At 36.7% G+C, this 12,476-nt stretch overlaps 2 protein-coding genes across 2 annotated transcripts; both read right to left on the reverse strand.

The window, feature by feature from the left end:
* Window positions 1-441: 441 nt before the first annotated feature.
* Window positions 442-7,006, reverse strand: LOC105766844 (uncharacterized; the record flags this gene model as incomplete). Its single annotated transcript, XM_052630240.1, is given in 16 exon segments — window positions 442-1,328; window positions 1,578-1,681; window positions 1,817-1,900; window positions 2,010-2,053; window positions 2,520-2,595; window positions 2,674-2,754; window positions 2,979-3,074; window positions 3,844-3,918; window positions 4,126-4,174; window positions 4,277-4,359; window positions 4,466-4,576; window positions 5,911-5,973; window positions 6,062-6,089; window positions 6,091-6,221; window positions 6,637-6,783; window positions 6,896-7,006. Coding segments are annotated over 16 exon segments (1,344 nt in total), but the record flags the coding sequence as incomplete, so codon positions are not given.
* On the reverse strand, window positions 6,893-11,766 carry LOC105769414 (putative disease resistance protein RGA3). Its single transcript, XM_052631184.1, has 2 exons — window positions 7,862-11,766; window positions 6,893-7,148 (listed from the first exon to the last, which is right to left on the reverse strand). Exon 1 carries the CDS (start codon window positions 11,612-11,614, stop codon window positions 7,862-7,864), a length of 3,753 nt encoding a protein of 1,250 aa, XP_052487144.1. The 5' UTR covers window positions 11,615-11,766; the 3' UTR covers window positions 6,893-7,148.
* Between the last annotated feature and the right edge of the window lie 710 nt (window positions 11,767-12,476).

Here is a 12,476-nt window from a genome sequence, read left to right on the forward strand (position 1 = left end):
TTAAGCTAAATCAAATCAACACTCTGTCTGGGAATGGTAATAATGGACCTGTTGAAGAAGACCCTAGCTAATAAGATAAAAGGAGGAAAACTTCAGAGACAAGTCATGATAAGGTTAGTTAAGAGTAGAGATTTTCACTTAAGTTTCTACCTTGGTAAAATGTCTGCAGGCAATTTTGAGATTATTTGACATTACCGCTAGAATTGTCTGGTTCTCTCACAAGTCAAAGAACCTATATAATATATGACCTTGAGGCTGAATAATGAGCACAGTTCTTATGCCAGACTCAGAAAACGTACGACATATATAGCACGCAATGCCACAAATAATTGCAGCATCTGTGACACCAAGACCCAATGAAATGAGAACAGCAGAGGGATGGGGGGGGGGACAAGAGGCTGAGATTTCTTAAAAATAAAAAAAATAGAGAAGTCAGCAAAGTAGAGAAATAGTGATGAAAAAGCACGAGTCATTTATTTCCTACAATACGATATTTACCAGTCGTTGTCTTTTGAGTCCAAGAAACACGAAATAGATATCAGCTACAAATATATAGCAACTTTAGCCCACAGCGTTGGACCTATATCATATAGACAAGTTTCATGTCAATCTCAAATTTTAGCAGCGGACAATAGATAGTACAGAGGCACACAAAATGCACATACCCGATTAATTTGATGTCCATGCTGCATTCGGAAAATCTTAAACAACATATAATTGTTCAAATTCTTTTGTTCTTTCATGTGTAATTTAGATATGGACTTTAATTGGTCAAATTTTAAACCATATTAAAAGTTTAGGGTCGAGTCATTTGATATGTTTACATTGATTTTTCCTTCAAAATCGAAGGATTCCCTTTCGCCAAAACAAGGGAACCATGATAAGTTAATGCGCACCTAATCTAACTGGCGTTGATTCACATGTGCCGGAAAAACTAGCAGTAAGTTGGTTCTCAAATGTAAAGGGCGCTATGGTACAACCTTTGAAGGAGCTTGGAGGGAAGAAACAGACCACCTCTTGAATGGTGACCCCTTGCTGTTTCATGAGCAACTGGTTATCGTGTTATCTCATACTGATCTCAAGCAATGGTCATATAGAGGCTCATTCATATGTTCCTCAGTGAATCAAACCCTTGCATGGGGAGTTGATCAGATCTGCATAATGCTCGAGGTGCTGCAGCCGGTCAATTTCTTAAAATCTTAACATCTAGAAGTTATCACGTCAGAGTTGCTCCCTGGGCTGAAGAAGTTTCTGAAGGATGCAAGGTTCATACATGCGGTTGCTGCATATGGGACTCATTTGCAAGATGAAGAACAGCTAGTGTTGATCTGCCAAAATGTATAAACAAAGAGATATGAGAAATTATATGCACCATATGTACCAAAAAAAGAAAGATGCTTACAGTAAATGTCAAAAACTTTTAAAAGCTGGAAATGTAAGCAACTTTGTCCGAGTAATAACTTGTTTTAAAAGCTTGAAATACTAGTTGAACCAAGAAGAAGAAAAGAATAGGAACCAGTATTACATTATCTTCTTTTCAAGTATTTGGTTCTCAACTAGAATAAGATGAACTGTACCTAGGCAGTGAACCCTTTCTAGTTGGTTGGCTTGCATAAGCAGCCAGAGAACTTCTGAGACTACCATATTTATTCAGTGCACTTTCAAGTTGTGGAGGCGGCAACTGCAAACACCAAACAGGAAAAGCACCAAACAGGAAAAGAACAGTGTAAACGTAAACATAATAACAAAGAACCACAGCTTCTTCATATGCACTTCGGAAATGGGGAATTCATATGCAGTGGATCCTGTAGTTTACCTGTAACAAAACAGGAAAAGAATGTGGTTGTGTCTGAGCCACAGATTTCAAGAACCCAACCCACAACTTTGGCATTCTCCAGACCTACGCTCAACAAGCAGACAGAATATTAGTTGACCCCTGGCAAGGTTAAACAGCATGGGTGTTCATACTTCTAAAGCTTACAAAGCAAACGATGGGTTGAGTCACTGACCTGTTTACTGACAAGTTTGGATAGGATTTCCATGACAAAATCAACTTGGATACACAATATATGACTGAGAAAATTATTTGGTCAATCTTTGCATCATGTGATTTCATTCATATGCTGATAGAAGCCATAAAGAATCATGCATGGGCAGTAGCTCCTGGTTTACAAAAGAAAATCGATTCAACAAGACCTTAAAATATTCACATAGGAATAAGAAATGAAATCATAATACAATCAAAACAAATGACTTGATCATGCACTCGTACTTTGTTTTGGAGTTGAGAATCTCAAAGAGGCTCAGCAGTAGTTTGTCGCATATGATTCAATAAACATATGAAAACAACATTTAGATATGGTTTTTGATCAGGTCAAGAACGTCAAACTCACACAGACTCCTTGAACAAAAAAAAAAGAAGAAAACCTTGCCGACTACAAAATCTTCCATTCCAGTTTTTACCAGGAAGTCTACATGATTTAGAACCAAAGTGTAAATGAAATGAACAATATTACGACTTACCATGGTGGGAAAAGCATCAATTGCCTGTATAACTGTTCTCATGAAAAGTAAAGGAAAAGGGATCTGATCAACCTGAATTCCATTGAGGAAAACATTACTACAAATGTAAAAGCATGGTATCAACCCCAGATACATAGTGCACACACATACCATCTGATTCAAGGCCTTAGCTAAGACCTGCTGCGTAAAAACTGTTCTCTGCTCGAAACAAGCTGAGCAAGCATCCATTATCTGGAAAAATTTAAACAGAGAACAATATATGAATACTATGATAACAATGTGCGATAAATACAACCATTTATAAATCCTCAAAATGAACAATACTTTGAAGGGTTTACAGGTCCAAAGTTCTATTTCTCCCTATTTGGTTAAGTACCAAATTAATCTCTTGTAAGTATGGAGCATATAATATTATATATAAAATCAGTCGATCAGGAGGGAAATAAAAAATTTACCTTCTTGAGTGGAAGGCCACCTTTTTCAGGGATGACGTCATGGATGGCAACTAAAGCTTCGGCAGGGGTCAAAGCAGGACCAATGTGAGCTGAACCCTGTAAGAACCAAGAGCCAAAGGAAAACCTCAAATTACAATGTACTAATCAACATATTAACTCTGAGCAATGACTTGCAAAATATCCATAAAGAAAGACTCAACTTGATTGCTACTTTTACTACTTCTTTTGCTTGCGATACAAAAAGGATGTGCATACTAATATCTGGACATAGTGCAACAAATATTGCTGAACTTAAATTAAAACTAATATACAGATAGGTTCTCTTTAACGCACATTTATCGTGTTTCACTTTAATCATTTGTTTACTCTTATAAATACAGTGCGATTTTCTCTTTTCTTTTTGTAAAATTTGAGAAAGAAAATGGTAAATACAAAAACCCAGTAGCGAAAGAGTAATCACAAGGGGCATTGGCCCAAACTTTGAAAGTAAGTTCACTTCCCCAAGAAGAACAAAACTAAAACAAGCATTAAAGTTGCACATAAAGGTCCAGCTTCATGAAAGAAAGTGGACATTATTGTTTCCAGCTGATGTTTTTATCAACCCAAATAATTATTAAGATCCTATAAACATATCTCAGTGAAGAAAAAAAATGCTAAAATTACTATCTTCAAGATTTGTTGATCCTAGACCTGCCCTGGTACTTCCTTCAGAATGATAAAACAATGTAGTAATGTGAAGTCATTTGTGGAAGTACAAAAATATGCAGACCTGATGTCTCCTGACAATTCATACCTAGGAGCTGAAAATGACTGGCATATGTTATCATACTAGAAGAAATTGCAAAATTGTATCATTCACATGTACCTGTAATATGTGAGCAAGCGCAAGCTGGAACTTCTCCAATGGAAGGTCCACAAGCCGAGGAAAAACAGGTAACACCTGATAAAAGTTAATGAATACAGCCAACTTGAATAACGTTACTTTTGCAAGAAAATTAAGTTATTTAGCAGAGAGTACGAGCCATTTCATGGATGTACAATGTGAAGTCACATCAGCACCACTAGTCTTTATATTTCAAATGCAATGAACATACAATCATGCTAATAAGCAAAGGAAGAAAAAAGAAACGGAAAATTCTAAACAAACCTCATTTTTGGAAAGAGAAGATAACATTGGAATAAGGATGGTGGCATCCAGCAAGTAATCAGTCACAAAGGTTCATATGGCAGAAAAAAGATCATAATAGACTGCAAAAGGAAAAAAAACATAGGAGCCGTAATGTTAGGGAAAAATGACCTTCAGCTTAATTTCATACAAATGCTTCACAGTAGCTACTAAATCAGGAGAAGGAATTGTTTCTTGAGTCAGTATTTGCAGCACCTTACCAGGAAACAGAACTGCTATCAGTGTTATTCAACAATAAACAGACAAAATAAACTTCTAATGTAAACTAGATTTTCAAAATGGAAATGGAACTGGAGCCTACCAATGTCAAAAGATTTTCACTTCCTTGTGGTGGGTCAGATATTGGTTGGAGCAACTGAGAGCAAGACTGACCTAAGGCTCTAATTACAATAGGGATATGACGATGAAACACCTGCATCAGCGGCAAATAGAATACAAATCAAGAAACCAGTAACAGTTTATGATTAAATGAAGTAACAAATAGGTTGCAATAGAGGTTCATTTATTCAACCAGAAGAAATTTTCTTGATCAAGAAAGGATCACATTTCCAAGTTTAAATAGAGCACGTGGCCAATCCAGCATCTGGCAGAATCTTAAGTTTTCTCATGTAACTACACAATATCTAAGTTCAGAATAAAAGCCAGTCACTGATTCTCGTGACATTCCAGACTAGTATTCAGAGAAAAGATAATGACATATCCAGCCTACAGTTTCACTCGAATGGGATTCTATTCAACATGGAGGTAAGTTGACTTCAGCCAAGGACCACGAACATTGAACTTCAAGGTAGCTAGACCTAATTCAATTCAGTCCTGATTTACAACCAAGAAGTCAACTTAAAAAGAATACTTGTTAGACAGCAGACAAACCAAGACCGTGGTTTTCTTTCAATGAGATCAAACCTCCTTGGATTTAGAACTTAATCTTACCTACAAGCACTTTAATCTCACATTTGTATAAGACACGCTCCAGGGCCAAACTCAAACTTTCAAATCAACCTAACTGCTGCAAGCTCAGAAAGATCCAATGTAAAAATTACTAGAGGCCAGGAAATTACTAGAACTATGGGGCCTTTAATTAAATTGAAAAATTAAGTTCTGGACTTTGGAAGTGCTGTATTTATATTACAAACCTGTTTGGTATATAAGTAAAAATTAAGTACCAAAATATAACCATATTATTAACGGTAAATCTTGAATTTTGAAAATTATTCATTTCATAATTTTAATCTTATTAATATTATTAATAGAATATTTCTCATATTTTGTAAAAGAAAGAAAGAAAGAAAGAGATAATATATGTCAAAATCAAGTAAAATGAAAAGCATTTTCACAATAAGTGATAAGTAGCTCTCTGGCTAATTATCCTATTCAACACTCGTTTGTTGAAAATTTTGTATCATGTAAAATTTAATATGAGGCTAATTATCCTATTCAACACTAGTTTGTTGAAAATTTTGTATCATGTAAAAATTAATATGAGTTATTAAACACGTTGAAAAATATAATGTTGAAAATTTCAATGATTTACCAAACATACCCTAAGTCACATACAAACTATGTCACTTTCAGGAAACACATGCTACTCTATTACTTTCTTCGAGCCTATAAAAAGTTATAAACCATGCACTATGAAGCTACATCAACCTGTCACACACCAGAAAACAGATTATAAGGACAAACAGCATGATCTAATTTGGTAGTAATAATTATATAATGAGTAATATAAAAACAGAAAAGAGATACCTGCTTTACAGTTTTTGGTGCTCGCCCATAAACATCAAATAAGAATTGAAGAAGACTAGGCTTCTGAAACCAAAAAGAAAAAAGACCATTAACCGTAAGACACATGCCTCAAATAAGCATTAAAAGACAGTAATAGTCAAGAGAGGCAAACCTTTGTGCATAAAGCAAAAAACAGAGATGAGTCTTTGAGCTTCAGCAAATGACACTACTGAAGCACTATTAGTTGTCGACTCTGCAATCATGGAGTCAATTTCGGAAACTCTGGGCTCTTGAAGTTGGCTGCCAGTAGTGGATGTATCTCCACTTCCTACCTGAGAAGAATTTTGGGCAAGAAAATACAAATTTGAAACAAATTTAATACTAGCAAAGGTCTAGATTTTTATGAAGCAGTACATGCAGAAATGTGTAGGTTGTGTTACTTGGTGATATATGCTATAAATAATGGTTCACGTTCTCAGGGCAAGGCATGCAAAAAAGAACTCACAAAATAGAACTTGACCGCATAACACAAAAAGTGTATGAAATTTTTAAACATACACAAAGTACCTTGTGAATAAACAACAGAAATTGCTAATAAATTATATGCACCAAACACCAAGAAGATACTAATCCAACTTTATCTCACATCCTATGATGGTGAAATTTATAAAAGACACCGGTTAAATGTTGAAATTCGGCACACTTGGAAAAGCAAACAAGAAGGAGCTTATAGAATTTCTCCCTAACCTTCATTTCACCTCTTTCATCAGCGGACCCAGAATGCAAAAACTCTGCACCTGCAGCATGCCGATCAACAGCAGAGAGCAACATATTTGTTGCAAATTGCTCAATTTCTCCAGATATGTAGTCCAGCTGATAAAGTTTTTTTGCTACCTGTGCAGTATAAACTTAGAAAATTGAGAAAGGACGGATTTTTGCTTCAGCAGAAATCTTGAAACACTAGATAGCAGAAGCACAGGACATTGTAAAGGGGCAAGTTCTATACCAGCTGGATGGCTTTGCCTCGAATGTCATATTGAGAATTAACGGTCGTATGCAAGTCAGTATACCCACACGGCCTAGCACATTGGCGTGTCACTTGGCCGTGTGACCCAACTCAGAGAGTTACACAGGCACGGGCACGTACACAGGTTGGGACACGATTGTGTGTCCCTATTTCAAATGTCTGCACAGACTAAGACACGGGCGTGTCTCTTGGCCGTGTGAATCACCGGTCTGGCCACATGGCAGTGTGACCCCTGCAGCTTTGAAAATTTTTAATATTTTCTGAAAAATTCTATAAGTACTCTATCTAGTCCCTACTTGTTTCTAATGCGCATTTTGGGCCCCAAGAGCTCGTATAATAGACAATATGTTTGATTTCAATTGGTTTCTGACATGAATGTTATATGATATGAAATGTCTATTTATTTGATCTGTAAACTCCGGTAATGATCCATACCTAGGGAAGATGAAACATATGATGAAATCTATTAATTAATTTCTGTTTTACGCGATAAATACTTGATTGTTGTTCTCAATTATGTATGCCTATTTCTTATTTTAATATTTTTGGGATATTAATTAATATTTGATGTGTTTAACCAATGGAGCAAAAGTCTCTATTTAAGAGTAGATTTAGCATAATTGAGTTGAGTTGCATGCAGTTAAATTAGTTTAAAACACATAACTCCAATTTGTCAACTAAATAACAGGAATAACGGTAATAACTAATGCTTTTAATCCTCATGAATAAGATATCTTTACTCAACATAGTTATACTATTGTTCAATAACTGCATTTACTTTTGTCGTGAATTTTAGTTAATACTGAAAACACATAGCAGCAGGAATACAAGCATGACGGAAAATTAACGAGGGAGATGTATTAAAAGAAAGGACAATGAACTAAATCTAATTAAACATTTTTTTATAGTTACAAAGCAAAAGAGCAATGAGAAAAATTATTATACCTAAGAACTTGAGGAGCTGGCTGCAGTGTCCCGTCGGTTTTGAAGTACTGATGCTCCAATATAAACATATGGGATGTGAGATATCTTCAGCCAGTCCTCACCTTCTCCTTTCTTGCATCGTTTTTCAAGTTCAGGGCAATCTTGAATGGACAGGTGTTGAAGTCCACTCAGTTGCTCGATGCCTTCTGGAAGAGACTTTATATTTTGACAGTCTGAAATTGCCAAAGATCTTAGAGAAATGAGGTCCTTTACCTTCGGCAGTGCCATGATCTTTGGACAGATACGGATTTCCAGATTTTGTAGCATCTTCATATGTTGAACTCCGTCTGGGAGAGATGCTAATTCCGGGCAACTTAAAATGGTCAAGCTCTTAAGCACCAAGAGATTTTGAAGGCCATCAGGTAGAGAAGCCAGATTCGAACAATACATAACTGTTAGGCGCTCAAGGGCCGTGGCATGCTGCATTCCTCTCGGCAAAGAAGTAAAGCCATTACAGTTTTCGAAAGAGAGGGATCGGAGAGAGCTCAATCTTTCTAAGCTTTGCTCTGGCAGAGTAACCAAAGAAGGGCACTCGATGATTTCCAAATTCTCTAGAGAGATGAGATTTGCTAATCCATGAGGCAAACTGTCTAGCATCGCACACCAACCAATTTTCAATGACTTCAAAGCTGTGACTCTCCCCAAATTAGCAGGCAATCTAGGAAGCATGGGACAAGAGATGACTGTCAAAGACACAAGAAGCAGACAGTTTTCCAGTAGTACTTTTGGTATGAAATCTAACTCACAGAAAGAGTCAATAACAAGAGTCAAAAGTGTTCTTAGATCTGCTGCAGATCTAAGTAACAATGGATCACAGTCCTTCAGCATTAAGTGTTGAAGAGTTGGAAACGACGGCATTGTCTTTAAGAGTGGACATTTCATGATGGATAGTCTCTTGAGGCAAGGAAAACCAAAGGATGGCATTGTTTTTAAGAGTGGACAATTCATGATGGATAGTTTCTTGAGGCAAGGGAAAGCTTCTGTTGAACCCATGCCTTCCCAAGTTCTTAGTTCAGGGAAGTCTTGAAGGGTAAGTTCATTCAATGATGGAAACGGACACATAGCTCCAGTATAGAACTCATAATCGATTTTCACCACATTGTCCATCCCTTGGATGTTGAGACACTTGAGGAATGGAAGTTGGCCAAGCATGGGGAGAGTTTCAACAGTTTTGCAATTGATTAACTCGAGTACTGTCAAGTTGTGGATTGCATCGGACTCCATCCAGAAGGGGAATTCGCATCCCAAATATCCTTTTATTGACAACCTTCTTATATTCGGGCTTGGTTTAAGCCAGTTTATCAGTTGTTGAGAAAGAAGTTCTGATCGTCTTGTTTGTCTGGATGTGTTTTGATTTAACTTGCCCTCGCCGCCATCACCCCAAAATAGATCCAATGTGCGAAGTTGCAAATGATTCAGAACCAAACAATGTTCAAATTCTTTGGCACCGCGTGGCATCCTAAATGATGGATCTCTACAATTCTGTTCAAATTCTATGGCACCGTATGGCATCCTAAGTGATGGATCTGTACAATTCTCGAGGTACTTAATTTTCAACTCACCTTGAAGATTTTTTAGGTGACGAAGCAAACGTAGGTTCTTACTAGAAATAACTATTGGTAAAGTCCGAAGCCTCACCATAGACCACCAACAAGCAGGCAAGCTAGCAAGCCTTGTACAATCCTTTACGTTTAAATGCATCAGGTTTACTAACTTTACTATTTCTCCAGGTAACTCTAGCAGATCGGTGCATCCTGAGAGGTCAAGAGTTCGCAAATTGCACAGATGACCAATTGTCTCCGGTAATGTTTGGAGAGGAGTATTTGAGAGATCAAGATATCTCAAATATATCAGATCACCGATTGATCTGTGCAACTTTTTGATGCCACTTCCACTCAAATTCAGCATTTTAAGGTGCCTAAAACACTGGACTAGGTTTCTTTGGGCTTCCATTGATATATCTCCGGAAGCCAAGAAGTTGAGGGAACACAATTTATGTGCTTTGTATAAGGCTTTTGGTAGGAGACTAGACCCGTAATTATTCTCTACCAATGCGTATCGAGTTTCTGCAAGATTATGACCAGTAACCACTTGTGCCTGATCACTGTTTTCTATTGTCAGGAACTCTTTTCCAGCTATAAGTTTTGCAAGATCATATATCAAACTGGGTATTTTGAACTCCCCTGCATCACTACTGCTTGTGAGTTGGAAAAACGACATCTCCAGTAAATCATTAAAGCACTCATTGCCCATCTGCTCAAGCATGTCAGGATTATCACCAGCAGATTGAACAAAGCCCCCAGCAATCCACTGTTGGATTAACTTCTCTTTATTCAAATGATAATTTCTAGGATATATGGCACAGTATGCAAAGCATCGTTTTAAATTTGATGGCAAGTGATTGAAACTCAACCTCAGGACTGACAATATTCTGTTCTCACCTGTATCAAGGCTCCATAGATCACTCTCTTGCACACGCAACCATTCATCTTCCTCTCTTTTGGACCGTAACAAGCCACCAAGTACTTTAGCTGCTAAAGGCACGCCTTGGCACTTGTCTATAATCCGCAGGCTAATAGGCAATAGGTTTGGAAATTCATTTTCTTCTCCATCTGCAAAAGCTTGCTGCTTAAACAGAGTCCAGCAAGCATCTTTGGCTAGGCCTTCCAACAAGTGGGAAGGAGCATTACTCATTATAGAAGCAACTCTTTCAGTCCTGGTGGTGACTATAATCTTGCTTCCTTCTGCTCCACATCTTAACAGGCTCCGTACTTTATCCCACTCTTCTTGATCATCGCCCCACACGTCGTCCATCACAAGTAGATATCTTTTTCCGTATAATGAGTCTCGCAGCTGGGATTGAAGAACACCCATATGAGAGGATTCGCATCTATGTTCAGTCAAACACTCCAGAATCTCAGTCAGAAGCCTCTTTGTGCTGAAACTGTCATACAAAGAAACCCAAATTTTCTTATCAAAATGACCATCCAGCCTCGGATCATTGTAAACTAGTTGAGCAAGGGTTGTCTTCCCGATTCCCCCAATCCCAACGATTGGAATCACCCAAGTATCAGCACTGGATGATAATAACAAATCAACAATCTTTTTCACGTCATCTGCTCGACCATGAACTTCTGATTCATCCACGTCAGGTCCAGTTTCACGCTTCTCTCTAGTATCTGAGCTTTTATAAGCTACCACATCTTTGAAACTGAAAGTAGACATCTCGCTTGCTATATCGTCCAATCTTTCAATAATATCTGTAAGCTTACCTCGCATTTTAAAGCTACTAAAGATGGATTGAATAGCGAAAGTAGTGATCCGAACGTTCCTTTGAGTATCTTTACTTATCGATGACTGAATTCTTCTAAGCTTGTCTTTGACTGGATCCTTCCAGTTCCAGGGCGAACATTCACTTGGAACCCTTTCCTTCAGCGAACGCCTCAGCAAACGTTGAGTAGTGATCTCATCCAAGAGATCATCAGCATCATAAGCCGCATCCCTAAGCTTTGACAGCCAAATCTTCACCCTATTATCATTTAGTTGTCTTTCTTCTGCATCTTGAATTACAGCTTGAATGATGGACAACTTATCTTGTAACTTCTTGATATTCTTCTTCTGAACTTTAGGAGTTTCCACACCGTTGACATAAGAAGCCAATTTGCCATAGATCCCCTGTAGAAGAGGTGATACAATTAAGGAAGCCACCTCCATTCCTGAATGAGAGTGAAGCTGATTGTGAAGGAGAAAAGCAGAAGCAAAGTGAGTGAGGAGACAGTTGCCGACACAGGAATGGGTGATTAAGTGAAAGAATGTGAGGGAGACTACCTCTGGCAACAGGCTAAGTCAAGATCTAGCTGTTTTGAATGAGTACCGTTCGATATCTGCTTTAAACTTTTGATCGAAAAAGAGAACAGTTTTGTACGTAACTAAATACGTGTACAAATCTCAATAATTTGTTTTTTATCAATCAGAACATCAATTTACTCATAAATAACTTTTGACTTTTCAGATGAAAGAACCATATGTTCATTTCCGTGATGTGAAGAGCGATGTGTTTTATTTTGATAGGTTGAAGTTAATTTAACAATAAATGTTATTGCATTTTATTATTGTTTATATTTTACCCTATAAACAACGATGAATAAGTAGCTTTCCTATATAATTGGAATGTTCAATTTTATATTCCTTTTATTTATTTTTATTATTTTAATACAATACATTTTCTCTAAAAATAAAAATAAAAAATTTAAATTCTATTGAATTATATTTTAAAACATACATATTAAATTTATTTTAAATTAATATTATTTAAAGGTAAATAGATTAAATTACTTGTAAAATAGAGGTCCATATTACTCCTATAACTTCTAAGACTTTTTTTGTTAACTCTTGTGGTAATCCTAAAATTTATAGATTACCTTAATTATATATATTAGAGTTTTGTAACTTATGATGATTAAATGCCTATAAATAGATGACACGTATAAGCTTTTTGATATCTCCGAGTGAAAATTGAATCATCTTTTGTTTTTTACTATTCTCTCTTAATTCTATTAATTTTCGTTACTTAAAA

Source organism: Gossypium raimondii, chromosome 5, assembly GCF_025698545.1.
Source record: "Gossypium raimondii isolate GPD5lz chromosome 5, ASM2569854v1, whole genome shotgun sequence".
Lineage (NCBI taxonomy): Eukaryota > Viridiplantae > Streptophyta > Magnoliopsida > Malvales > Malvaceae > Gossypium > Gossypium raimondii.

Bases quoted from the DNA above. Each gene is read 5' to 3' on its own strand.
- LOC105769414 (XM_052631184.1), bottom strand. From the start codon at position 11,614: ATGGAGGTGGCTTCCTTAATTGTATCACCTCTTCTACAGGGGATCTAT.